General features: G+C 42.2%; 3 protein-coding genes across 3 annotated transcripts; 1 reads left to right on the plus strand and 2 right to left on the minus strand.

Moving 5' to 3' along the window:
- Nucleotides 1-3334: 3334 nt before the first annotated feature.
- On the plus strand, nt 3335-7869 carry LOC308091266 (E3 ubiquitin/ISG15 ligase TRIM25-like; the record flags this gene model as incomplete). Its single annotated transcript, XM_080436741.1, has 1 exon — nt 3335-7869. The coding sequence occupies one exon, from the start codon at nt 3335-3337 to the stop codon at nt 4943-4945; it is 1611 nt and encodes a 536-aa protein (XP_080292867.1). The 3' UTR covers nt 4946-7869.
- A 1312-nt stretch (nt 7870-9181) lies between these two features.
- LOC308092155 (uncharacterized protein) lies at nt 9182-12136 on the minus strand (the record flags this gene model as incomplete). Its single annotated transcript, XM_080438008.1, has 3 exons — nt 11787-12136; nt 11159-11202; nt 9182-9617 (listed from the first exon to the last, which is right to left on the minus strand). Exons 1-3 carry the CDS (start codon nt 11859-11861, stop codon nt 9182-9184), a joined length of 555 nt encoding a protein of 184 aa, XP_080294134.1. The 5' UTR covers nt 11862-12136.
- Nucleotides 12137-16208: 4072 nt separating this feature from the next.
- Nucleotides 16209-23259, minus strand: cUnh11orf58 (chromosome Un C11orf58 homolog). Its single transcript, XM_080436742.1, has 5 exons — nt 23126-23259; nt 21900-21986; nt 21374-21434; nt 19553-19662; nt 16209-17697 (listed from the first exon to the last, which is right to left on the minus strand). Exons 1-5 carry the CDS (start codon nt 23183-23185, stop codon nt 17380-17382), a joined length of 636 nt encoding a protein of 211 aa, XP_080292868.1. The 5' UTR covers nt 23186-23259; the 3' UTR covers nt 16209-17379.
- Nucleotides 23260-24742: the final 1483 nt, after the last annotated feature.

The following is a 24742-nucleotide window of genomic DNA, read 5'->3' on the forward strand; positions in this document are numbered from 1 at the left end:
CATTCATCCCCTATAGGTTTCTGGGCATCCTGCCATGATCCACCTTGCGGTGTTATCCATCTATGGCTAATACTGGCAAATATGCCCTGAATGTTCTTTACAATCATGTTGAATGGAAAATGTATTTGTCTCATCTGTAACAACTGTGCTCTATTCTGTAAACAAATACCCCTTCCCAGAAACTAACAAGACCAGGAGACCTGGTTCTGCCAGACCCAGAATAAGTACTTTATAAGATCAGAGCACTACGTCACCGGACTTCACATGACGTGTCAGCCTGTGTCTATGCCCATGTATGGACGAAAGGGGGACAGACTTTTTTGGCTGGGGCCGGAGGACAAAGTGACCATGCCCATGTATGGACGAAACAGGTACAAAGCCTCATGTAAGCCCGACCCCTTGGGTCTGGCAAAAACAGGTACAAAACATGAACTACGTCACGGCTAAGCCGGACTTCACATGACGTGTCAGCCTGTGTATGCCCATGTATGGACGAAAGGGGGAAATACTTTTTTGGCTGGGGCCGGAGGACAAATGGCCCATGCCCATGAATGGACGAAACAGGTACAAAGCCTCATGTAAGCCCGACCCCTTGGGTCTGACAATAACCACATAAACATTTGTTATCTTACTTTTTGCCAGACCCAAGGGGTCGGCCTACATGAGGCTTTGTACCCTTTGTCCTTAGGCCCCAGCCATAAAAGTCTGTCCCCCTTCCGTCCATACATGGGCATGTTTTGTACCTGTTTTCTCCATACATGGGCATGCCCCCTTTGTCCTTAGGCCCCAGCCATAAAAGTCTGTCCCCCTTTCGTCCATACATGGGCATACACAGGCTGACACGTCATGTGAAGTCCGGGTTATAAAAGTCTGTCCCCCTTTCGTCCATACATGGGCATAGACACAGGCTGACACGACATGTGAAGTCCGGCCATTCAGATTAAGCTCAGGCACTGGCATGAGTAAATAGGCATAGGGGACTACTGTAAGACACAAAGCTTACAATTAGATCAATGACTAACCTTCAATTTCTAATATCCAGAAATACATAAAATGCTCCACACCAAATGCCTAAAATGATATATGCTTTTCACTTATAAAGTGGTTTGTAGGTGTGTTGCGTACTGGGAATTTATTCTGGGTCTGGCAGAACCAGGTCTCCTGGTCTTGTGGTACAGTAGCTTGTGCTTTAGTCTTTAAAGCACCTCATAAACATAAGACATTAATTAAGTAATCAAACGTAATGCTTTGCAAAATGGCCCCCGTTCACCCCCAGACCAGACCAGGCCCTTCTAGGAACATGGCCCAGTTCCCTTATAGCTCTGTTTGACTACAAGGACTAAGCAAACCATGTCCTGTTGTTTTAACGTGTGTGTGTGTGTGTGTGTGTGTGTGTGTGTGTGTGTGTGTGGGTGGGTGTGTGTGTGTGTGTGCTAAACACAACCAACCTGTAAATGGAACTCCGACCTTCCTCTCTCTCTTCCTCTCTTCTGCTCCTCTCTCTCCCTCTTCTCCTCCTCTTCCCTCCTCCCGTTCCCATCCGTCAAAGTCCACTTCCTGCTCTAGCCCCTCCTCTTCCTCTTTCTCTATCAGCGCTCGCACTCGCCCGCGGAAAGACGCCATGCCGTCGGTGATGTCATCGCCTTCCGGCTCCGCCTCCAGCGACATCATGAGCGCCCGTTACTGGGACAGGAAGTTGTCACCGCCGTCGCCGGCTCCCGCCGTCGTCCCGGCAACGGGCGGCGAGTCGACGCCGTTCATCAGGGTGTTTTCGTCGTCGACGGCCATTTCGTCCCACTCTAGCTCCTCCTCCAGGGCGGAGCCAGACCTCCCCAGGCGGTGGTTGTCCCTGGCGACGGAGTCTGAGCAGAGGGAGGAGGGGGTGGAGGGAGGAGGGGGTGGAGGGAGGGGTTTGTGGTTTTCTTCTCCTCTCCTCTCCATCACTCTCTCGTTTCTCTCCATCGTTTTCACGCTTCTCTTCTTCCTCGTCATCTTCCTCTTCCTCGTTTTGAGACGGTGGGGAGACGCCATCATACGGAGCCGACCACAGGAGACACGCCCTGGACAAGAGACATGCAAGATTAGAACCCAACACCCAGGCTGTTATTTCCACCACTGACCATACAGTAACAAGGGAACCAGGAGACCTGGTACTGCCAGACCCTAGTGGTTGAAAGATCAGAGCACTACGTCACGCTAAGCTTGGCCAATCAAAAAGAGGACAGAAGACAGACCTCTTTTATACCCATGTATGGTCGAAACCGTTTGGAGAGGGGGACCGACAAAGCCACATGTAGGCCTGACCCCCTGGGTCTGGCAACAAACACTTCTGGAGTCATTTTAACGTCTACCCTGGCTTTTGTGTTTGAGCCCAGACAGCTTTAAAGTTTGTTTGATTCAATATTTAGATATTTGATAATTAATTTGATCAGACACGCCCCCTTCTTATATGAACCCATTGTAACTTCAAACTCCATACTTGATGGGGCTGAGTTAAAATAATGAAGAAAGAAAGAAAATAAATAAGAGAATATAGATGAAAAAAGTAATTGAAAACATTAGAAGGACAATATCAGTCACCGGAACCAAGTATGTGGGTTTTCAATGAGTCTAACATGGTTACAATGGAGTTTGAAGTAGACAACGTGTCACATTGAGATGTGTTGTGACTTACAGAAAGAGCCCTCACTGACTTCATGATCTGACAGCAGGGAAGTCCCTAAGCTCTCACATACCTCAAGTGAGCAAGCTTTTAAGTCTGTAAGGGCGGACATTTTTGGAACTCAGCCAGAGACAGAGAGAGAGAGAGAGAGAGAGAGAGAGAGAGAGAGAGAGAGAGAGAGAGAGAGAGAGAGAGAGAGAGAGAGAGAGAGAGGGAGAGAAAGTGAGAAAGAGAGAGAGGGGGGGGGGGAGAGGGGGGAGAGAGGAAAGACAGAGAGCCAGAAAGAGACGGACGGATGGATCGTTCTGGCTCTCTGTCTTTCCTCTCTCTGTCTCTCTCCCCCCTCTCTCTGAAAAGAGTGTTTCAGAGAGTCTCTTGTCTGACAGGTTTTCACGGCTAATTCAACACAAGAGGAAACACACACACACACACACACACACACACACACACACACACACACACACACACACACACACACACACACACACACACACACACACACACACACACACACACACACACACACACACACACACACACACACACACACACACACACACACACACACACACAACCGGTTAGGTAGGTGTGTAGATACGTAGGCAGATGTCATGTGATTTCTGGGAAGGTAAAACCAAAGTAAACTCAGTCTGTTCATCAGTCGGCTGTAACATGGCACACCAAGCAGTTCAACTGGATCGGGATCAGTTCTGCTGTTCTATCTGTCTGGATCTACTGAAGGATCCAGTGACTGTTCCCTGTGGACACAACTACTGCAGTAGGTGTATTGAGGGATACTGGAGTCAGGATGATCAAAGAGGGACATTCAGCTGTCCACAGTGCAGACACACGTTCATCCCAAGACCTGTTCTGAAGAAAAACAACATGTTGGCTGACATGATGGATATACTGAAGAAGACAGGACTCCAAGATGTTCCTCCTGATCACTGCTATGCTGGACCTGGAGATGTGGCCTGTGATTCCTGCACTGGGAGAAAACTGAAAGCTGTGAAGACTTGTCTTCAGTGTCTGGTCTCTTACTGTGACACTCACCTCCAGCCTCACTATCAATCTCCTGCCTTTAAGAAACACAAGCTGGTCAAAGCCTCCAGCCAGCTTCAGGAGAACATCTGCTCTCGTCACGACAAGGTGAGGAAGCTTTTCTGTCGTACCGATCAGCAGTGCATCTGTTCTCTGTGCTCCGTGGAAGAACACAAAGGTCACAATATTGTCTCAGCTGCAGCAGAAAGGACTGAGAGACAGAAAGAGCTTGATACGAGTCAGCAGAACATAAAGCAGAGAATCCAGGAGAGAGAGAAAGACGTGAATGTGCTTCACCAGGAGGTGAAGTCCATCAATCACTCTGCCGATAGAGCAGTGAAGCTGATCAGAGACCAGCAGAAACGTGAAGTGAGTCGTGCTGAAAAACTGAGGAAGCGTGTGGAGCAGGAGGTTACTGAACTGAGGAGGAGACATGCTGAGCTGGAGCAGATCTCACACACAGAGGATCACATCCATTTTCTACACAGTTACACCTCCCTCTCAAGGATCAGTGAATCTACACACCCAGTCAGCAGCAATTTCCGTCCTCTGAGATACTTTGAAGATGTGACCGTGGCTGTGTCAAAGATGAGGGACACACTGGAGGACATTCTTAAAGAGGAAGGGACAAACGTCTCAGAGACAGTGAATAGAGTGGATGTTTCACTGTCAACACCAGCAAAACCCAAGACCAGAGCTGAGTTCTTACAATATTCATGCCCGATCACACTGGATCCAAACACAGCACATCAACACCTGTCTCTGTCTAAAGGGAACAGAAAAGTAACAAGAGAACCACTATCATATCCTCATCACTCAAAGAGATTCACTCAATGCTGGCAGGTTCTGAGTAGAGAGGGTCTGACTGGACGCTGTTACTGGGAGGTAGAGTGGAGTGGAGACATTGTTGATATAGCAGTCTCATATAAGGATATCAGCAGGACAGGGTGTAATAACGAAAGTGGATTTGGATTCAATGATAAATCTTGGTCTTTGAGGTGTGCGACATATAACAAATGTTATGCTTTCAGACACAGAGGCTTTAATACTAACATCCCAGGTCCTGTGTTCTCCAGAGTAGGAGTGTATCTGGATCACAGTGCAGGTACTCTGTCCTTCTACAGAGTCTCTGACACCATGACTCTCCTCCACAGAGTCCACACCACATTCACCCGACCCCTCTATGCTGGATTTATTCTTCAGTTTATTGGATCCACTGCTGAGTTGTGTGACCTCAATTAGATCAGACTTTGAGTTTTCCTCTCATGACTCCACAATAACTATATATAATAATTCAATTCATCAACATTCTCAGCGTCCAAAAATGTAACTGTTCTGTTGATGTAAAACAAGACCAGGAGACCTGGTTCTGCCAGACCCAGAATGAAGCTGATGAGCTGATGAGCTTTACTTAATTACATACTTGTGACATAATAATGATGTCATGAATAGTTCGTGACGAAAGGGGACGAAAGGGGGACAGACTTTTTTTTGGCTGGGGCCGGAGGACAAAGTGACAGACTTTTTTTTGGCTGGGGCCGGAGGACAAAGTGACCATGCCCATGTATGGACGAAACAGGTACAAAGCCTCATGTAAGCCCGACCCCTTGGGTCTGGCAAAAACAAGACCAGGAGACCTGGTTCTGCCAGACCCAGACTTCACATGACGTGTCAGCCTGTGTCTATGTCCATGTATGGACGAAAGGAAGGGGGACAGACTTTTATGGCTGGGGCCTAAGGACAAAGTGACCAAAACCTGTTTTTTTGCCCATGTATGGAGAAAACAGGTACAAAACATGCCCATGTATGGACGAAAGGGGGACAGACTTTTATGGCTGGGGCCTAAGGACAAAGTGACCATGCCCATGTATGGAGAAAATAGGTACAAAGCCTCATGTAAGCCAGACCCCCTGGGTCCGGCAAAAAGACCAGGAGACCTGGTTCTGCCAGACCCAGAATAAATTCCTTTTCCTTTTATGCCCATGTATGGACGAAAGGGGGACATAATTGGCTGACTCTATTCAGCACTGTGATTGGCTAGCGAGACACATGATGACATTAATAACCTATAAATAGGATTATGCACTTCAAAAAAATCATTTAAAAAAAAAAGTGAGCTCCATCACTATGGGGGAAGAAACTTGAACCCTCTTTATGCCCATGTATGGACGAAATAGGGACAAAGCCTCATGTAGGCCGACCCCTTGGGTCTGGCAACAAAAATATATTGTATAAAGCCACTTATCGCCATTATAGTAAGTGTCATGTCTTGGCTATGGTGTCATCCAGCTCTGTAGCTGTGTGTGTGTGTGTGTGTGTGTGTGTGTGTGTGTGTGCGTATGCGTGCATGTGTCACCTGGAAGGGTGTGTTGACCCTGCTGACCAGCGTGTCCAGGATGTGCACGTTGTCGTGCGTGTGCATGAGGATGAAGGACATGAGGTGTGCAGCAGAGCAGGCTCAGAGACAGATCCAGGTACGCTGTGGACGTCATCACCTCCTCTAATGTCACCTACACACAAAAGTACAAAAGTATTGATATCAAAATGTACTTAAAGTACCAAAAGTAGAAGTACTAAAATGTTTGAAAATAGCCTCTGTGGTGCATCCGGCTTTGACAAGCGTCTACACACAAACACAATTGGCCTGTGTTCGGGGGAGGGAAGCCAGGCGACGAGGGTGATAATTGTCACTGCATGTAATCCTACACGGCTGGGGGCGTCACCTGTCAGCAGGGAGTGATGGGAGGAAGGAGTAGGACGGGTTCGACGTCTTCCTGGTAGGGGCTCCTCACTGGTAGGTGAGTCAGTACGATACAACAGCAGTGACAACACTCAGGAATGTGTGGGGAGGAATCAATTGGCATAGCGGGTGAAAAAAAAAAGGAGAACGAAATTGATGGTATAGAGGTGATATAGACACTGCTATCAAGGCTGTTCTAAATCTATGAAATGTACTACAAGCAGTGGTGGGAAAAGTAATCGAATGTTTTACTTAAGTAAAAGTATCAATACTGCAATGTACTGTAGAAGTACTCCGTTACAAGTAAAAGTCCGGAATTAAAAAATTACTTGAGTAAAAGTACAAAAGTATTGGTATCAAAATGTACTTAGAGTACCAAAAGTAAAAGTACACGTAGTGAGCTTGTAGATCGGCTATTTTCAAATAGCCTATGTATAAAATAGGGCTAAAGTGGTTTTATAATGTAATAATCTGGAAAGTAACTAAAGTTTTCAAATAATTGTAGTGGAGTAAAATTACCTCAAAATTGTACTTAAGTACAGTACTTGAGTAAATGTACTTAGTTACTTTCCACCACTGACTACAAGTAATCTTTTACTTGAACAAAATGTGATTTGAAGAATTATGACTCTTTAAAAAAAGTAATCTACCCTTTAGACCAGAGGGGAGTGGGATCCTTTCACTGACTGGTTGGTCTATATAAGGGTTTCATAGATCCTATTCTGCAACCCAGTGGTTCCCAAACTTTGTAGCTTGAGACCCAAAAGAGACAGTTGCGAGCGTGTAGATCTTTTTCTTTTTGAATTTATGGAACTTAAATTTTTTATTCAGGAATAATCTTTGGAAAGATTTAGTTATTTTCCTGAAAAATATATTGTTATTATTTTAACAATTGTACAAACTCTTGTTTTAGTTTTGTATTGTTTTATTGGATCTTGTTTAGTTGATACACTTATTTGTTTTAGCTCGTGCTCATTTGATTTAGCTATTTTGTCTCATCTGTTAAAGAAAGTAGGTAGCTGATATATTGCACTTTTACCTTAGCGGTAGGTATACTCTTGGTTGCTTGTTTTTGCAGGAAATGCACTTAAAAGGGATATTTCAGTCATATTACTTTTTTCATTTATTTAATTTAATTTTTTTATTGTATTTAATTAAAATAAAATCAAAAGAAAATATTAAAAATAAATGAAAAAAGTTGTCGAAAAAACACGGCCCCCTCGCGTATTAGGAGGGCAGGGTGAGTCACCAGAACCAAGGACGGTTGTTTTCGATGAATCTAACATGTTAAAAATGGAGTTTGAAGTTATAATGGGTTTGTATAGGAAGGGGGCGTGTCTGATCAAATGAATATCAAATATCTAAATACTGAATCAAGCAACTTAAAAACGGTCTGGGGGCGGGGCTCACAAAAGCCTGAGTAGACGATAAAATGACCAAACGTTTTTTTGAAAGTGAAATATCCCTTTAAGACTTCTGGTGATTAGTAGTTTCGTTCCCTACCTATGTTGAATGCACTTATTGTAAGTCGCTTTGGATAAAAGCGTCTGCTAAATGACTGTAATGTAATGTAATGTAAATGATAAAATCATTTTAAAAATGTTAAATAAAAATGTACTCACGAACCATTAAAATGGTTCCGCAACCCGACAATTAGGTCCTGACCCACTGCTGTAAACCGATGAAGCCTGTCCGGGTCGAAACATACAAAACAAAGCAGTCAGCATCATACTGTGTGTGAACATTTCCTTTATTTACTTATCAGCTTACATGTCATATCACACACCGTATCCACTCCTGTAACATTCTCTAGATAATTAAAATAGAAATAAGGCATGGAGTCTAAACTGTCTTTAAGAGGGTCAGTCTGTGTGATTGCCCGGAGCTTAATCACAGAAGTATCTCAACTAATTTCTTTACACATAATGTTTCATACTTTTTGAAATATTTCACTTTAATTTTATAAAAGAGGTACATTTCCCCAAATTTGAAGTCATACGTCATAGATACATCATAGATGACTGACATCTGGTCACATGAAGTCTGAGTAGAGATCCACATGTGGATTTGCAGCATGTCATTCCAAGACTCTCCACAGGTACTATTGACAAAGGTATCAAAGTCCCAAAATAAATCTATAAAAAAAAGTAATACAATTAGCTCAACCCCCCCCAAGTACTCAGAGGCCCCCCCCCCCAAATGAAATAGAAGACCTTTTATCAAAATGACACAGCAAAGCCTAACCCCCGCCCCCCTCTTTTTAATTTTCCATGTTACAGGCACGCTGAAAAAGCATCTTCCTTAAAGAATGCTGGCCACAGAACATTTATATATATTATGATCGCTTGTCAGACCGTAGGTAAACGCAAAGGGGATCACTGTTCGTCGTCCAGAGAAAAAAAATGTATAACCGGCACTGTGCTTTCCTTTGTTAGAGCACGTTGAAACTACGGTGTCTCGCCGAATCCAGGGCAAAACAAGATACAAAACAAGATCAAGATACAAGCGTTTCCAGGAAACTAATAAACAGGAAGTGGACGGGTGACAGAGAACAGCACAATCTTTTATAAAACAATTTAAAAAGAATCGGACGGGAATTCCCGTCCGTGGCAATGAAAGAGTTAATGATATTGTCTTAAGTATAAAAATGTAATTAAAAACCTTTATGCATCACATATCCGCAGTATTGCGGTAATTGTCCCAGGCGTAGCTTACGGACAGCGGTGTGATGTGTGGTGCTAATCCCCATCCTGCTTAGACGCGTGAAGACTGCCTTTCTGGCGCCGCCGCGGCGCAGCACGCGGTCGATGTAGTACGAAAAGGCCGAAAGATGGTTGTCCCTCCCTCGAAAAGGCGATGGCCGCGGCCGCACACGCGTGGCTGCGTTGCGTCCCGGAGATGGCGCACATCACCGAGAACATAAACGGCACCAGTTGCTCCAAATCCTCCCTGAGGTCTTCTAAGGAGAAACGCTTCAGCTCTTCCGGAGAGGACTTCCACAGCACGAAGCCTTGAGCCGGATGGCAGAGGTGCTGGCATTCCTTGTCGATAACCGCCGCCATCACCGGTTTGAGCGCCGCCATCAGACGCTCGTGGTGCACCATCAGCTTGGCCGCCGTGGCGAAGCGGCCCTTTGCCAAGTTGTTGATCACTCCACTGATGTCACAGTCACACCTGTATGAATGAATGAAAGAATTATTCTATTTTCATGTCCGGCTGCCTCAACACAGCTCATCCCTTACGGGATAATTCAGACACATTTTAACCTATTTAGACCGGGAAAGAATCTGTGTCATTTTTAGATTTCTTTGGCTATTCAAAAATAGCAGATCTACAAGCTCATATGAGCTTGTAGATCTGCTATTTTTTTAAAACAAATTGTGATAATGTGTGCAAATCTTTGAGTATATATATATATATATATATACACACTTTTAACTCAAATCTTTGCTTTTGGGGGGGGGGGGTATCCCTGGAACAAAAAATGTTGAGATGGGGGTCCGCGACCCAATACAAATAATTTTGGGTGGTCCTTGACATGAAAACGTTTGAGAATCACCGATATATATACAGTAGCAACACAAGTAAAAAAAAAAAAAAGAGAGAAAAGCTGTTAGGATTTAGAAGACATTTTAGAATCCCCAGAAGCAAAGATTTGAGTTACAAATGTTTGCTTTAAAAAAACATTTAAATATATTCAAAGATTTGCACAAAATGTATTAATGTTAATGTTCACGATTTTTTCTAAACAAAAGATCTACAAGCTCGTAGCCTGAGCTTGTAGATCAGCAATTTTTTTAATAGCCAAAGAAATCTAAAAATGAAGTAGCTTTCCCGGTCTTAATGGGTTAACCCCTTAAGACTGATTCTACAAATGCCTCCTAAATCAGTAGTTCTTTTTGTGCTAAGGACCACCAAAATGATGTGTATTTGGCCGCGGAGTGGACCCCCCCCCCACCCCATCTGAAAATGTTTTGTGCCAGGGACCCCCGGAATCTCGATTTGTATTAAGAAAGTAAAAAAAAAGTTTTTTTTTAAATGCTCAAAAATAGCAGATGTACAAGCTCACAGCGTGGCACGAAGTGACACACTGTGAGCTTGTATATCTGCTATGTTTGAGAACCACTGTTCTAAATCACTGTTCTAAACCACTGTTCTAAATCCTAAGAGTTTTCTGAAAAACATCTGTTGTATCAGGCCCGGCGCCACGGGGGGGCCTGAGGGGGCCTGAGGGGGCCTGGCACCCTCAGTTTCAAATTGTGCCCCCTCAGTTTATTTTGGGAAAAAAAATTAAATTTCATTTTTTTATAATTAATTTTTTGATAAAAGAAAATCGGTAAAATCAGGCAAAAATAATAATTAAATAACATAAGCCTAACCTAACCCTAACACTAAAACCGAAATAAAGTAACAAAAAAACACCCAAAAATGGCCACAATCCGCGCAATAACCGCAAATTTTCACGCGCTTCGCACGTGTCTCTGCGAGACTGGTGTGCACCCTCACAATTTTCAACTGCACCCTCAGTCATTTCATCCTGGCGCCGGGCCTGTGTTGTATATAGATCATCAAATCAAAAATGTCACAGATGCTTTCCCGGATTGAGTGGGTTAAAGAACACAATATTTCTGTGTCCTAGGCGTACTGGGGTACTTGATGAACACTATACCTGTATCTCTGTGTCCTAGGCGTACTGGGGTACTTGATGACTATACCTGTATCTATGTGTCCTAGGGTTACTGGGGTACTTGATGAACACCTGAAAGAACACAATCAAATAAAGACAGATCATTTTCAGTAGGATCTGGGACTAATTAACTTCTCTCCATCGGGACAGGACATAAAACGTACGGACTGCAGCTTTAACCCACAGCAAAACTATGCGCGCCAATGTTGGTACAGTATATAACTGTAACTATAACAGATTTGCTGTAAAATCTATCGTTACATGCTTATATTAACAACTATGAAGCATTATAATTGCATGTTAGCAGCTAACGGTCAGACAGAGCTACTATAGCATAGTAGAGAGTGTGTGTGTGTGTGTGTGTGTGTGTGTGTGTGTGTGTGTGTGTGTGTGTGTGTGTGTGTGTGTGTGTGTGTGTGTGTGTGTGTGTGTGTGTGTGTGTGTGTGTGTGTGTGTGTGTGTGTGTGTGTTCCACTGCATCTGATAGGCAAATATTATACTTTTTCTTCACTACAATATTTTGAAAGCTTTTTCGACATAAATTTACTTAAAAAAAGAAGTATGATGCCAGCCTTCATCGTTCAATAAAGTATAACTGAAGCATTATTTAGACTCTTAAGCATTAGTTTTCATGAATCCATTGAATTGATTCATACCTCTGTTGTGCTGCTACGATATGACACGGCACGGCCAAGCCTCATCTTTTTCGGTGGCATCTGTGCTGTTGGCATCTCGTCATCATCACTTTCCTTCCTCTTCTCTCCTCCTCCTCTTCTCGAACCTTCATCGTCCGAGTTTTCTTCAAGTTCAAGTTCAACTTCAGCTTTTTAATAAAAAGAAAATACATTTGCAGGTGGGTTCCCAATTTCAGCCAATCGGGAGAGAGTATCCATTTATCAGCTTCATTTTATAGTGTTCCAGTTCCAATATTGTCTGTCTGTGTCTGCTCATTTCTTTGTGTCATCACTTCCAATTTCACTTGTTTATTCTGTATACTGTGTGAGTGCTCTCTCCCTCACTCTGGGTGCTATGGTGAAGAGCATGTTGACGCATTTTACGAAAAACAGGGTGTACGCAAAGATGATTTTAAACTCTCCCCTGTGAAAACAGAAGAGGTGTTTAAAAAATGTAGTGCTCTCTTCACCAACACAAAGCCACAGGCCTCGACAATATCCCCGCCAAATTTCTAAAAGACTCGGCCGCCTCCATTGCTCCAGTCATTACCCACATAATAAACCTCTCCATCATACAGGGACGGGTCCCTAACGACTTCAAAAAAGCAAGGGTGACCCCTCTGTACAAAAAAGGAAACAAATTAGACCCTGGCAACTACCGCCCTATTTCTATTCTTAGCTCCATCTCGAAAGTCATGGAAAAAATAGTCTATGAACGATATGGTCGATAAGTATCTTGCCGAAAAAAATCTAATCTACAAATTCCAATCTGGTTTCAGAACAAACCACTCCACTGACACATGCCTTCTCTATTTGAACGACTCTATCAAACAAGATGTCGACAAGGGCAAATATTGCGGCATGGTCATGCTGGACCTCCAGAAGGCCTTTGACACCGTCAATCACCCAATTATGATCAATAAGCTCAAAGCAATAGGTTTTGATGATACGTCAGTGAACTGGATGAGATCCTACCTGGAAGGGAGGGAGCAAGTGGTGGAAGTAAACGGCACCCAGTCCCCCCCCTCCCTGTGACTTGTGGTGTCCCACAAGGAAGTATACTAGGACCTTTACTGTTCCTGATATATGTGAATGACATGTCATCGGCCTGCGACTGCAAGCTGTTCCTGTTCGCAGATGACTCGGCCCTGCTAGTCTCGGACAGGGACAGGCTGCAGGTTGAGAAAACTCTCAGCTCCGAACTCAACAAGATCTGCATCTGGCTCTCTGACAACAAACTTTCATTACACCTGGGTAAAACTGAATCCATCCTCTTTGGGTCCAGTCCTAACCTTAGCAAGGCAGAGAGTTTCACGATCAAAGTGGGTGATGATGTCATCAAAAGAAAGGATGAAATTACCTACCTGGGCTCCATCTTGGAGGCAAACCTCTCTGGTAACAAAAACGCCGAAAAAGTTATCAAAAATGTCAACCAAACAACACGCTATTTGTGGAGGATTGATCGCCTAGTCAGTAAGAATACTCTGAAGATTCTTGCAGGGGCCCTCATTCAAGGTCATTATGATTATGCATGCACTTCATGGTATCACAACACCTCCAAGGCCTTAAAAACAAGGCTCCAAACATCCCAAAACAAACTTGTAAGGCTACTTCTTGGCCTCAATCACAGAACCCATCTAACCCCTGCTCATTTTGCTAGGATTGGATGGCTTAGGGTTGAGGACAGAGTACAGCAACTTGCTATGGGCCTGGTCTTCAAGATACACCACAACATTGGGATCCCCCTGTATTTGTCAAAATACTTCCAAAATGTTAATGCAGTCCATGATCATAACACCAGTCAGAGGCAGCTCCACAAATCATGTTCAACCCAGATTTGGCTCAACTAAGGGTATGAACTCGTTCTCATGCTATTCATCAAAAATGTGGAATGCCCTACCAAAAGGAGTAAAGGAGTGTAAAACCCTACTCACTTTCAAAACTGCCCTAAAGATACACCTTCAGGAGGCTGCAATTCGAAAATGGCCCCTGTCTAAGTCTTAACCTACCCCCCCCTCCTTCATTTTCCTCTTTTGTATATATATATATATATTTTTTCTCTCTCGTCATACCAGTAACCTGAAAGCTGTTTGTATGACATTCTGTATAGTAGTGTGTATATCTGTCTGCCTCTTATATGACATCATGATTTGTGTGCATGGGGTTCTCATCTTAAACAAGCTTAGTGCTTAATGAGAGTTTCCAGTTTAGTAGACCTTGTATTGTGAATTTGTACTTCCATGTACTGTTATGTACTGTCATGTACTATTCATGTCTTTCTAAATAAACTACATCAATCAATCAATCAATCAATCAATTAGATCTAATCGGTATCCAAACTTGAAAATGCATTTTCTGTTTAATAAAGAGCTGGAGAGACGGGAGAAATAAAACCCTGTTACTGAACAAATAGAATTATATAACTTGTTTTAACAAAAGAAAATCACGACCCTACCTCTAAACGTCAAGTAAAATGTCATGACAACCTAGCCCTGATGCATGTCATATGTTATATATGTTATATGACAGTCATGGATGAACTTCAACATACTGTTTGCATTTTCTCCCTTTTTGGTCCGTTCATCTACATTAAAGTTCAGATTTAAAATATAAAGTGCTTACCCCATGGCCACGGATGTTACAATTATGTTCGGGCCCTCAGAAGTACCTGTATGTTCTGTATTGTTGAATAAAAAGCCTTTTAATCCGATTAGTGGCCATTTTCTCAGAGTTATTATGTATCAGAGTGCAATACACCTCCCAACCGATAGTCGCGTAGTTGAAAGCACACGGAGAAAATGGCCACCAATCGGATTAAAATGCTTTTTATTGAACAATACGGAAGATACGGGTACTTATTCGTACCCGTACACAATTGTAACATCCATGGCCATGAGTCAAGCACTTTATATTTGAAATCTGACGTTTACGTAGATGTACGGACCAAAAAGAGAGAAAGTGCAAACACTATTTTGAAGATCCTCCAAGGCAGTTCTCAGGGCTATTATGAAAACCCCCTCCCTGACTCATCGTCTTCATGGTTATTATTACTAATGTCAACCTTCCATTTGTCCAGCACACTCTGAGCCTCCTCCACGCGGACCAGCAGTCTGTAACACTTGGTGCAGATCCTGCCGCTGCTCACGGCGGGTCTGTGATGCAGAACCACGCCGATCCGCTGGAAACGCTCACTTAACGGCGGCTCTGAGGAGCCGTTACCGCTGCAGAATAAAGTTCTGCTGTTCGAAATCACGTCGTTCACCACCAGGTTGTTTTTACACAGGCGGCATGTCTTCTTAACGTCGTATTCTTCCTCTTGTGGCTCGACTTTTATGTCGGGTATAGTCTCTCCCAACATGTTTGGCTGCGTCCAAAGTCCAAAGTCCATCTTTTTTTTGGTTAACTTTTACGTGAGCTCTTCTTCTTCGCCTCCTTCTTCTTCTTCTTTGAGAGGTTTTATGGGGTTGGTATCCGTGAATCGTTGCATTACCGCCACCTGCTGGACTCAGCTCTCTAACCATTCAGGCCATTCTGAATGGTTAGAGAGCCTGCCTGGGAGACCAAAATGTCCCACAGGTTCGATTCCAGCCCTCAGCAATTTGTCCCTGAGCAAGACACTTAACCCCTTAACCGCTCCCCCCGAGGCGCTGCCCCCGTGCCCACCGCTCCTGTTACTTAGGATGGGTTTAATGCAGAGAATACATTTAACTGTATATGCAAAGAAACAGTGACAAATGTGCAGATTATATTATATTAAAATTAATATAAACACAGGCACAATGTTTACCACTTTTTTTTTGCAGAGTAACTTGTGAAATGTAGATGTTGAAAGTACACTACAGCAATTGTTTATTGTTAATATTTACATAACAGTACTTACTGTATATTTACCAAGTTAATTATCATGTTCACCATTGCTTTGGCCGGCAGCATAGATTCTTGTCCTGTCATGCCAATAAAGCATGAATTTGAGTGGGTGGGGTGAAGTCTCTCTTCTGATGTCAGCATGACATCGTGACAGTTCATGTTGACCACAACATTAGAAGGGTCAATGTGATGACTGATTGTCTTGATAAGTGTTTATATGTCTTATACTGTACATACTATGACATTTGTTGCACAAATTGTTTGTGCATTAATCTGTTTTATGACTGGACAATCTTATATTAAAATTGCCTTGTGGGTGGACGCCGGATGGTGGACTCGTATACGTGGGCGTCACAAACGTAACATGCCCATATACACAGACCACTTTAAACTAGATTTGAAAATCTAGTAATATAACATTTTGAATCTTGGAATATTAAGCCAGATACCACTGACGGTCATGTGAATCCACCCAGAAATTACATTGTAACATGAACCCATTTTATCTTGTTTCCATGTCCAACACCAAACTGAGACCTGTGGTACTTCCCTTTATTGGTTTTCAGAATGTAGATCAGACAGGTATCACACCTGCGGAGTGGCAGGGAAGTATCGTTTCATTTGATGAAAATCCATAGTGCACGCACGGTGGCCACCTGTGATACTGTAGGTTGAACACTGTTATACCGTCATAATAAGCCACAGTGGCCCACCATCCAGCAAAACCTAACCATTAGACTACTTGACACTTAAAGCCAGTTTAGATCCAAGATTGGTGATGAGAATGAATGAAACTGTAAACTCAAACATTCAAAATGTAAAAAAAAAAAATCAATTGCCCTGATCACATCAAGGAGACAAGCACAAACACACAGCCTACTATTTCAATAGCAATGTCTGGCAAACATTCTACATTTTGTCCTTCGGAAGTCTTTTATAGCCAGCTGTATCAGAGATCTCCGCCAACCAACATATTGGCTTCCAATATGTCTAAACATATTAGTAGCCTACCAATATGTCTAAACATATTGGTAGACATAGACATCTAAATTTAAAGTAGGGGCTAGAACAGCGGAGAAAACCTCCGCTTACAGACCTATACAATTACCCACTGCTTTGAAAACCAATCCTGATACTGTTCCAATATGAGGGACCACCCTAAAGGCTTTGCATTGGTTCTGCAAGGTAGTTATTTTTAAACTCTCTACATATTGGTAGGTGCAGATCTCCGATACATCTGGCTATGTGAGGCTATTTAGACACCACTATTTTTTTATATTGGTTAAAACAATGTGAACAGGTTTTTGATGCAATCCATATGTTAATTGACAGGCTTAAACAATCCAAGTGGCTTCAGACATTCTGAGGTCTAGTTCCGACCACTATCATTTTTCTCCACAACGTTCTGAAACAGGTCAGTCTCACTCTCATCATCAATCGCCGATCTGAACTGGCTTGTCAAATACACTGCAGTTTCATTCAGCATTGACACATTTAAAAAATAAAACTAATGTTCACTCTCCCTTATCACGAGTGAATGCCTGTGACAGAGGTTACTTCCGAAAATACTGTCCAAAAAAAACATAACAAAAAACATCAAAATGCACAACAGAAATGTACAAATCGGTCTTTCAAGGTTACATAAAAAAGTAACTCCTCACCCTATGCCTGCACACACACATATACAGTAACACACACACACTCAGTCCTATTTTGACTTGACAAAAGCCATTTTGTGGCCAGGTTTACGCTCCTTTTTTGTGTGTGGCGTGTCGGGCTGGACCAGGTCCAAGGCTTGGTCCAAAGCCTGGTCCGAGGCCTGCTTCGAGGTCTGCTTCGAGGTCTGGTCTGAGGTCTGCTTCGAGGTCTGGTCCGAAGTCTGGCTTGGCTCAGGTTTGTCGGTCTGGGGTTTGTCCTGCTCTTCTGTGGGCTTTTCTTCTCTTGGGCTGGTGGATTTATCTGGCTCAGCTGGATTTGTCTGACTTTCCGGTGGCAGGGAAGAGAGGGGCTCAAACTCAGGCTCAGGCTTTGGAGAGGTGAAGTGAGGGAGGAGAGGTAGAAGGTGAAAGACAATTAGGATTTGTTATCTTGATATTTCACTAAACTAAACTGTAATATTTACAGAAAGATTAGTTACTGAAAGTTATCCTTGTATTGATTTTCAAGAATCAAGGTTTATTTGTCACTGCATACGGATACAAACAGTGAAATGCAAGTATGTGGTCATACTTTTCTTTTTGGATTGTCTGTATTTTGCCTCTGCTTCTACAAAACCATTATCAGAAGTATTCTGCAGCCAAGACAACACTGAATTATCACTCACTAAATCATCCAAGATTTCCATCAACTGAGTCACTATCTTACACACACACACACACACACACACACACACACACACACACACAAATGATTTGCCCCTTTAAAATGTAACTTATAAAATTGTGTTTATTTAATATCGAATGTGTCCAATGTGCTTAAGATATTGATGTAACTTATTCATTGTGTATATAAAGTGATTCCACCTGACTTAGCTGTGTTCTCAGCTATCTTACAAATTTGTCATGTGTGACAGTGAGACAAAGATATGCAAAAACAAAATCAAACTCAGTTTTTCCAAGTGTGCCATAAGTTATGGGTAGGGTGACAAAATGTGGTGAATCGTGGGGGATAGTACTGCAATTTCACCTTGTTTCTGCATCCTATAGCAAGATGTCCCGCATTTCAATGAACACATAAATGAGCAAATATTAATTTGTGTTGTTGGGCCTACTGCCGGTTTATTGAGTGAATGGGTATGCATGTATGTCTCCTGTCAAGAGAGCCATTGGGCAGCAGGGGGCAATGCAATCCATCCTTTATAAAAATGCTAGCCATTCACAGAGTCTAGACTAGTTACTATAGAATAAATGAGACACCATTTTGCATTCAGCTCACGGATTGATCAAACAAGAAGCAAACTAGCTTGCATATACAGTAAATCGTTCATGTAGCCAATGATGCTTAGACATAGGGGTGTGAAGGAATGACACTATCTGTATCTGTTTAAGTAAAAAACAAACGAATAAAAAAACATCTGTATTCACATGTATTCAGGTGCAAACTAGAAGGTATGAACCATAAGTTGGCTGAAATAGGATAGAATACTTGGTTTTGTATTTTAAATCATTGCCATCTTTTTTAGGGGTTAACCTTTGGCCATGCCATCCAGAATAGTGTTGTATCTATGAATGCATTTTAGGGATGGCCAACCGATAACCGTTAGCCGCCGTTAAATCGCCAACCGATTAATACTAACGATTATAATTAATAGTTTTAAAAAAATAATATATATATACGGTATATATATATATATTTTAATAAGGGCCAAAAATGTTTTTAATTGTTTTTTGGCCAAGTCTACACCTGCAACCACACGTAACTTCCACTTTATTCTTCTTCTTCCTCGTCTTTGTATTGTTTGTGTTGGAGCGCCTCAGTGCGGCTGCAGAGTTCATGTGCAACCTCTTCCAGAGAGAGATAGAGACACTAGAAACTCTGCTGGAGACAAAAAACAAACTGTATAGACTTGGCCCTTTGAAATAAAATGTATTTTGGCCATTAACGGTTATCGATTAATTAATCGTTAAGGCCTAACGGTAATCGGTTAATAAAATGTCTCCATTTGGCCATCCCTAATGCATTTCCCCTCAAAAGTAGATCACTGTGTTTCTTCATCCTTCCCTCTGACTCCCTTCATCTCTCTGAAGTTCAGGCCAAAGTGTTTTCCTCTCTCAACTCCTTGCTTTCCTCTGTAATATTCCTTTCCTCTTCGTTCTTTACCTCTCCTCCTTTCCCTCTCCCCCCCCCTCAACTTACTTTCCTTCTCTCTCTCTCCCCCTCACCTCATTGAAGCCCAGTCCACAGTGTCTGCGGTTGCGTCCAGACAGTTTATCATCCATGCCCTGTTGGTACTGCATCTCCAGCTCACAGCTCATCTTCTTCTCCTCTTGGCCTGCAGGGGGAGGCAGCATACCATCAACAGTGAGCGTTCCCGATTATCAGTATTCACATTCTATTGCTGCTTAACATTAAAGGTTCGATGACATTCATTTTCACTTTTTTAATTTGTTGTTTTTTTGGGGGTTTTATGACCTCAATTACACCCAAAAAATCTGAACTTTGAACATTCAGTGGATTTTCTGTGGTCTGGGGTTTTCTGAATAATTAGGCTGAAAAGTAATCTGAGCTTGGCCCTTCGACAGTGAGGTCACAGTCGATTAATCCCGCCCACTCTCCTCCTCGCCCCTCCCCTCCCCTATCCTTTCCTTTGGGGGGGGCGGAGCAGAGGCGATGATTGACAGGCAAAATCCCTCACCAGCGACACCCGCAGGCAAAGATTTCTTTTTTCATTGCAGTTGAAAAGGCTTTAGAAATGTGAGACAAAAACACCTACAGTGAATCACTGGAGTGGAATTTTCAGTTAAAACTTTTTGTACACGTTTGAAGGACCAGGACAAAGATTCTGAATGTGGTGTAAACATGAATGTCATGATACCTTTAAGATTGAATGAAAAGTGCCTTTTTAACCCTTTAGGATCAGTCATGTTGTGCCATTTACAATACCAATTTTCTTTTTTTTCTTTATTTATAAATCTGATCAGGTTCTCTTACTCTAAATCACAATGACTTGTGTTTACTTAGGCTTGCATCAATCAGTGTCAAACAGTAATATCATGACATCCACCGCTCAATCAATCTTCAACTTTTATTATGTTCATGTAATTCTCCAGGTTTGTAAAGACACACCCAGTTGTCAATGTTCAACTCAAATTCCTCTCAACATTATAACCCGCCTGTCTGTCCTGTTTCACTCAGAAATACTTAACGATACGGATGTTAGAACCTTAAATATGTTCTTTTGGTTTGCTCGTTCCATCGATTAATTACTAATTGGTTTCCAGGTAAAAGTTTTAATACAAATCACATTAAATTAACACTATTGGATATATTGTAATCTGTCCATCTATAAGAGTGTGTGTGTGTGTGTGTGTGTGTGTGTGTGTGTGTGTGTGTGTGTGTGTGTGTGTGTGTGTGTGTGTGTGTGTGTGTGTGTGTGTGTGTGTGTGTGTGTGTGTGTGTGTGTGTGTGTGTGTGTGTGCGTGCGTGCGCGCGCGCGTGCGTGTGTCTGTCTGTCTTTCTCGCAAAAATATCAAGGACAATCCGACTTGAACTTGGCGTGTATATCACCAAGGACCCCGAGGGTGTCGTGTGCTGAGTGGGATGTCAATAGAACTAGCAATTATCCAGAACCAAAAAGAACACCACTGACTCCATTATAAATGTAATACTGGCAGCGTGCACAAGAAGTTTGGCACTGATTGTTCAAGCAGTTTGCGAGATTAGCCCTGGGCAAAGAAACACATAGACAAACCCTCTTATACACAGCTTGTCTCCTACAGAGCCACACCAAAAAACATTTTTTTTAGAATGACTAAATACTAAAAACAGGGGTGCCAAGCCCAATAATACATTTCTATAAATATAAATGTTGGTAAATATAGTGTTTACCCTACAATTGCACAACTCCACACAGCCCAAAGAAGATTCCTTGTTTTCAAAGGCTAACATTGAAGCCAAATAACCTACCCATTCATTTGAAGTAGATGCTAGAATAGAAGTAGACAGAGACATTTTGTTGTATTCTAGCATGAAGAAACACATACCGCTTCGGAAATGGGAGGTGGACTTGTGGTCTCCGATGAAGAGCTTTCCAGTATGCTCTTTCTGAGAAGAGGAGTAAAAATAAAACTCATCAGTGCTGTACAATAACAGCTTAGAACATGATGTTCCATTATGTTTTATTTATTACCTGAGTCCTCCCTATGACTCTAGGTGTTTCTATTCTTGCCAACTGGTTGGCATGATGGAGACAGCTACAAAAATAAGGATGAAGGGGAAAATCTGACTTGTGCTCTAAAAGCAAACGTGTGTGTTTATGTTGCTGAATTGGAACTTCAGAAAAAAACATGTCAGTATTGAGACATGAATATGGTACCATATACCACTTTTACTTCATATCTCCCAAGCCTGTGTGGAATTAATTATTCCAAATGCCATTTGATTATTCCAAAATATTCCAAATTACTACCCAGACTACACTCCTGTGATCCTAGGCAAATAAGTACGTAAATAAAATGCGGTAACAGAATTATAAATCTTTATGGTCTGCAACAAATAAAGCCAACAGACCTTTCCGGCGCCCATCAGCCGCAAGAACTTCTGTCTCCTTGCGTCACTCCCGAGATCGGCTTCAGCCCACTGGCTTGATCCATCCTCCTGTTCACACAAAAGGATAGTAATTAGTAAACCTGCAATACTAGGGTTTATGGAAGGATAGAAAACCAGCAGTACTGGTGTATCCCCAGGACCAGAGCTTGTGACCACCAATTTATAATATATAATCAGGTCAGAATCATGTTTTGCTCAGCCTAACAGCTAGCAGGTGATCAACACACCCAAAACACTAATTCCCACTAATAACTTACTATCTGACTATCTCTTTAAAATTGCATTCAATTACGATGTATCACTGAGATACATGGAGTGTATGTGTACACTGTATGTGGGACTGGAGTTTATCCAGACATAATAATATACATAAAGCAACAGTAAAGGAGTAACATTCCCATTTTCACAGAAATCGTTTTTTGGGGGTGTGTGTGCCAGAATCAAAGTGGCATGCAGAGAGAGAGAGAGAGAGAGAGAGAGAGAGAGAGAGAGAGAGAGAGAGAGAGAGAGAGAGAGAGAGAGAGAGAGAGAGAGAGAGAGAGAGAGAGAGACCGCTCACACCTTCCAAAAAAAATAACAATCAAATACTGCCATGGTGATTTGCATATCAAAAACACAAGGAACTAGCAAATTAACATGAATGGCCGTGGCTGCATATCAGTGGGGTAGTGAGGGGAGGTTTTATATGGGCCTTTGACACAAAAAGGGTGGAATCCCCCAAAACAGGAGAAATGGAAGAACAGGAGTCGGCCAGGAGAAATGGTCAACTAACTGGAGTCTCCTGGCGAAAACAGTAGAGTTGGCAGGTATAATATATAGGTCTGAAGTGGTTAATGTATGTTTTTTAAATAATAATAAAAAATCTACAAAGTAACTAGTAACTATGAGGTTTGTAGAGGAGTAAAAGTACAATACTCTCCTCTGAGATGTAGTGGAGAAGAAGTAAAAGTATTGAAGATGGGAAATACTCCAGTAAAGTTTAAAAAAATCAAAATTGTACATAAGTACAGTACTTGACTACATGTAGTTACTTTCCACCACTGTCTGCCAATATAGGTTTCTAATGTACAGCACGGTGAGTGCAGTACAGTACAGTGCTGTGCAGTGCTAGCCCCTGGCTAACGGTCCAGTAGTAACGGTATATTATGTAATAAATGAGAACTTCACAGTGTGTTCAGTCTGCCCACCTGAGAGGGAGAAGCCGGTCTTTTAGTCCCATGTCTGTCCTCGTCGGAATCTGAACTCATGGTGGATGAGGCGTTTAGTTAGTTATTATTAAATAAAGCATAACCACCATGCTAGGCTGACTAGCACACACTGTCAACAACAACCGTCTGACGCAACTTCCTGTTCCAGTTAGATCAGCTTCGCGCTAGATCCCATGGTCTGGAGGTAGCTGTAGAATACAACTCTCGTAGACGTATTTATGATTCTGACGTTTTCGATCTACGAGAGTTGAGACAGGGGCTTTCTGCACTATGCCCCGTAGACACTCCAAACATGTACAAATTGAAAATAAAGGTGCTTACCCCCAAGCCGCAATGTTAACTGTCTCTACGCGGTAGTAGTTTAATGTAATAATCCATATATTTCAATAAAGAAGTGTTTTAATGTCGTCTGTGGCCGATTCTGTCGGAAGTTCCCAATGGGCGGTAGTGACGGGTAGTGACGGGTAGTGACGGGGCGCATCCGGTGAAACCCGGAATTACACTAAATGTAAACAGGAAGTGAACGAGGGTTAAAAAATGGCGTTCGGCCACAGACGGCATTAAAACACTTCTTTATTGTAAGATATGGATTATTACATTAAACTACTACCACGTTAGAGACATTTAACATTTGAGGCTTGGGGGTAAGCACCTTTATTTTCAATTTGTACATGTTTGGAGTGTCTACGGGGAATAGTGCAGAAAGTCCCTGTCTCCATGGGGCGTGAACCCTACAACTCTCGTAGATTGAAACGTCAGAATCATAAAGAGTTGTATTCTACAACTAGTCTGGAGGGATGGCCGGCGGTCAGGCCATCGCGAGGATAATAATAATAATAATAATAATAGTGGTAATATTAATAATTAATAATAACAATAACAACAATATAAATAATAATAATAACAACAACCATAATCACAATAATCATAATAATGGATGAAAGATGGTCTGAAAGTCTCCCTACCTGTCTGATTTGTTTTGGCTGTGATATTACATACATTTAATGTAGGCCTACTCCAGATACGCACCTGTACAGTATCTTGGGCAGACTCAGAGAATGTTGTCTGTGAGCAGCTCGTGGAAAAGTGGAGATATTTACCAAACACACATTTTCTGCCAGAACTTTCAAATGGACATGAAACTAGAGGACGATATCTGATTCCAAGTAGCAGCAATTAATTATTGGCTGAGTAGGCCTACACACGCAGCGCCACAACCTGGAATACATGAAATGTATGTAATATCATATCACAGCCATTCTAGGGCTATATTACATGCATTAAATTAGGCACATATAGCTACTACCAATAATATTGGTAGTAGCTATATGTGCCTTATTTAATGCATATAGGCTATTGTAATCTATGTTTTTGATGTATTTAGTAAGTATTAGTTATAGGCTAATCAATCATTATGATTACATTTGGTAAAGGTTCACTTTTAACCCCACATCCTTTTGTGTTTGTTTGTGTTACACATTGATTGATTGATTGATTGATTGATTGATTGATTGATTGATTGATTGATTGTCTATACTTTCTTGGAATGAATTAAAGCTGTGAAATGAAGGGTGGAATGGAATCATAAAAGTAACA

The sequence above is a fragment of the Gymnoscopelus braueri genome (assembly GCF_963280865.1).
Source record: "Gymnoscopelus braueri genome assembly, chromosome: 9".
Classification (NCBI taxonomy): Eukaryota; Metazoa; Chordata; class Actinopteri; order Myctophiformes; family Myctophidae; genus Gymnoscopelus; species Gymnoscopelus braueri.

Excerpts from the sequence above, each read along its gene's own strand:
- cUnh11orf58 (XM_080436742.1), bottom strand. The coding sequence starts at position 23,185 with ATGAGTTCAGATTCCGACGAGGACAGACATGGGACTAAAAGACCGGCT. Across the intron at positions 19,663-21,373 it reads CACCTCCCATTTCCGAAGCG|GCCAAGAGGAGAAGAAGATG; the intron begins GTATGTGTTTCT and ends CTCCCCCTGCAG. Across the intron at positions 17,698-19,552 it reads GTGGACTGGGCTTCAATGAG|CCTGAGCCTGAGTTTGAGCC; the intron begins GTGAGGGGGAGA and ends ACCTCTCCAAAG.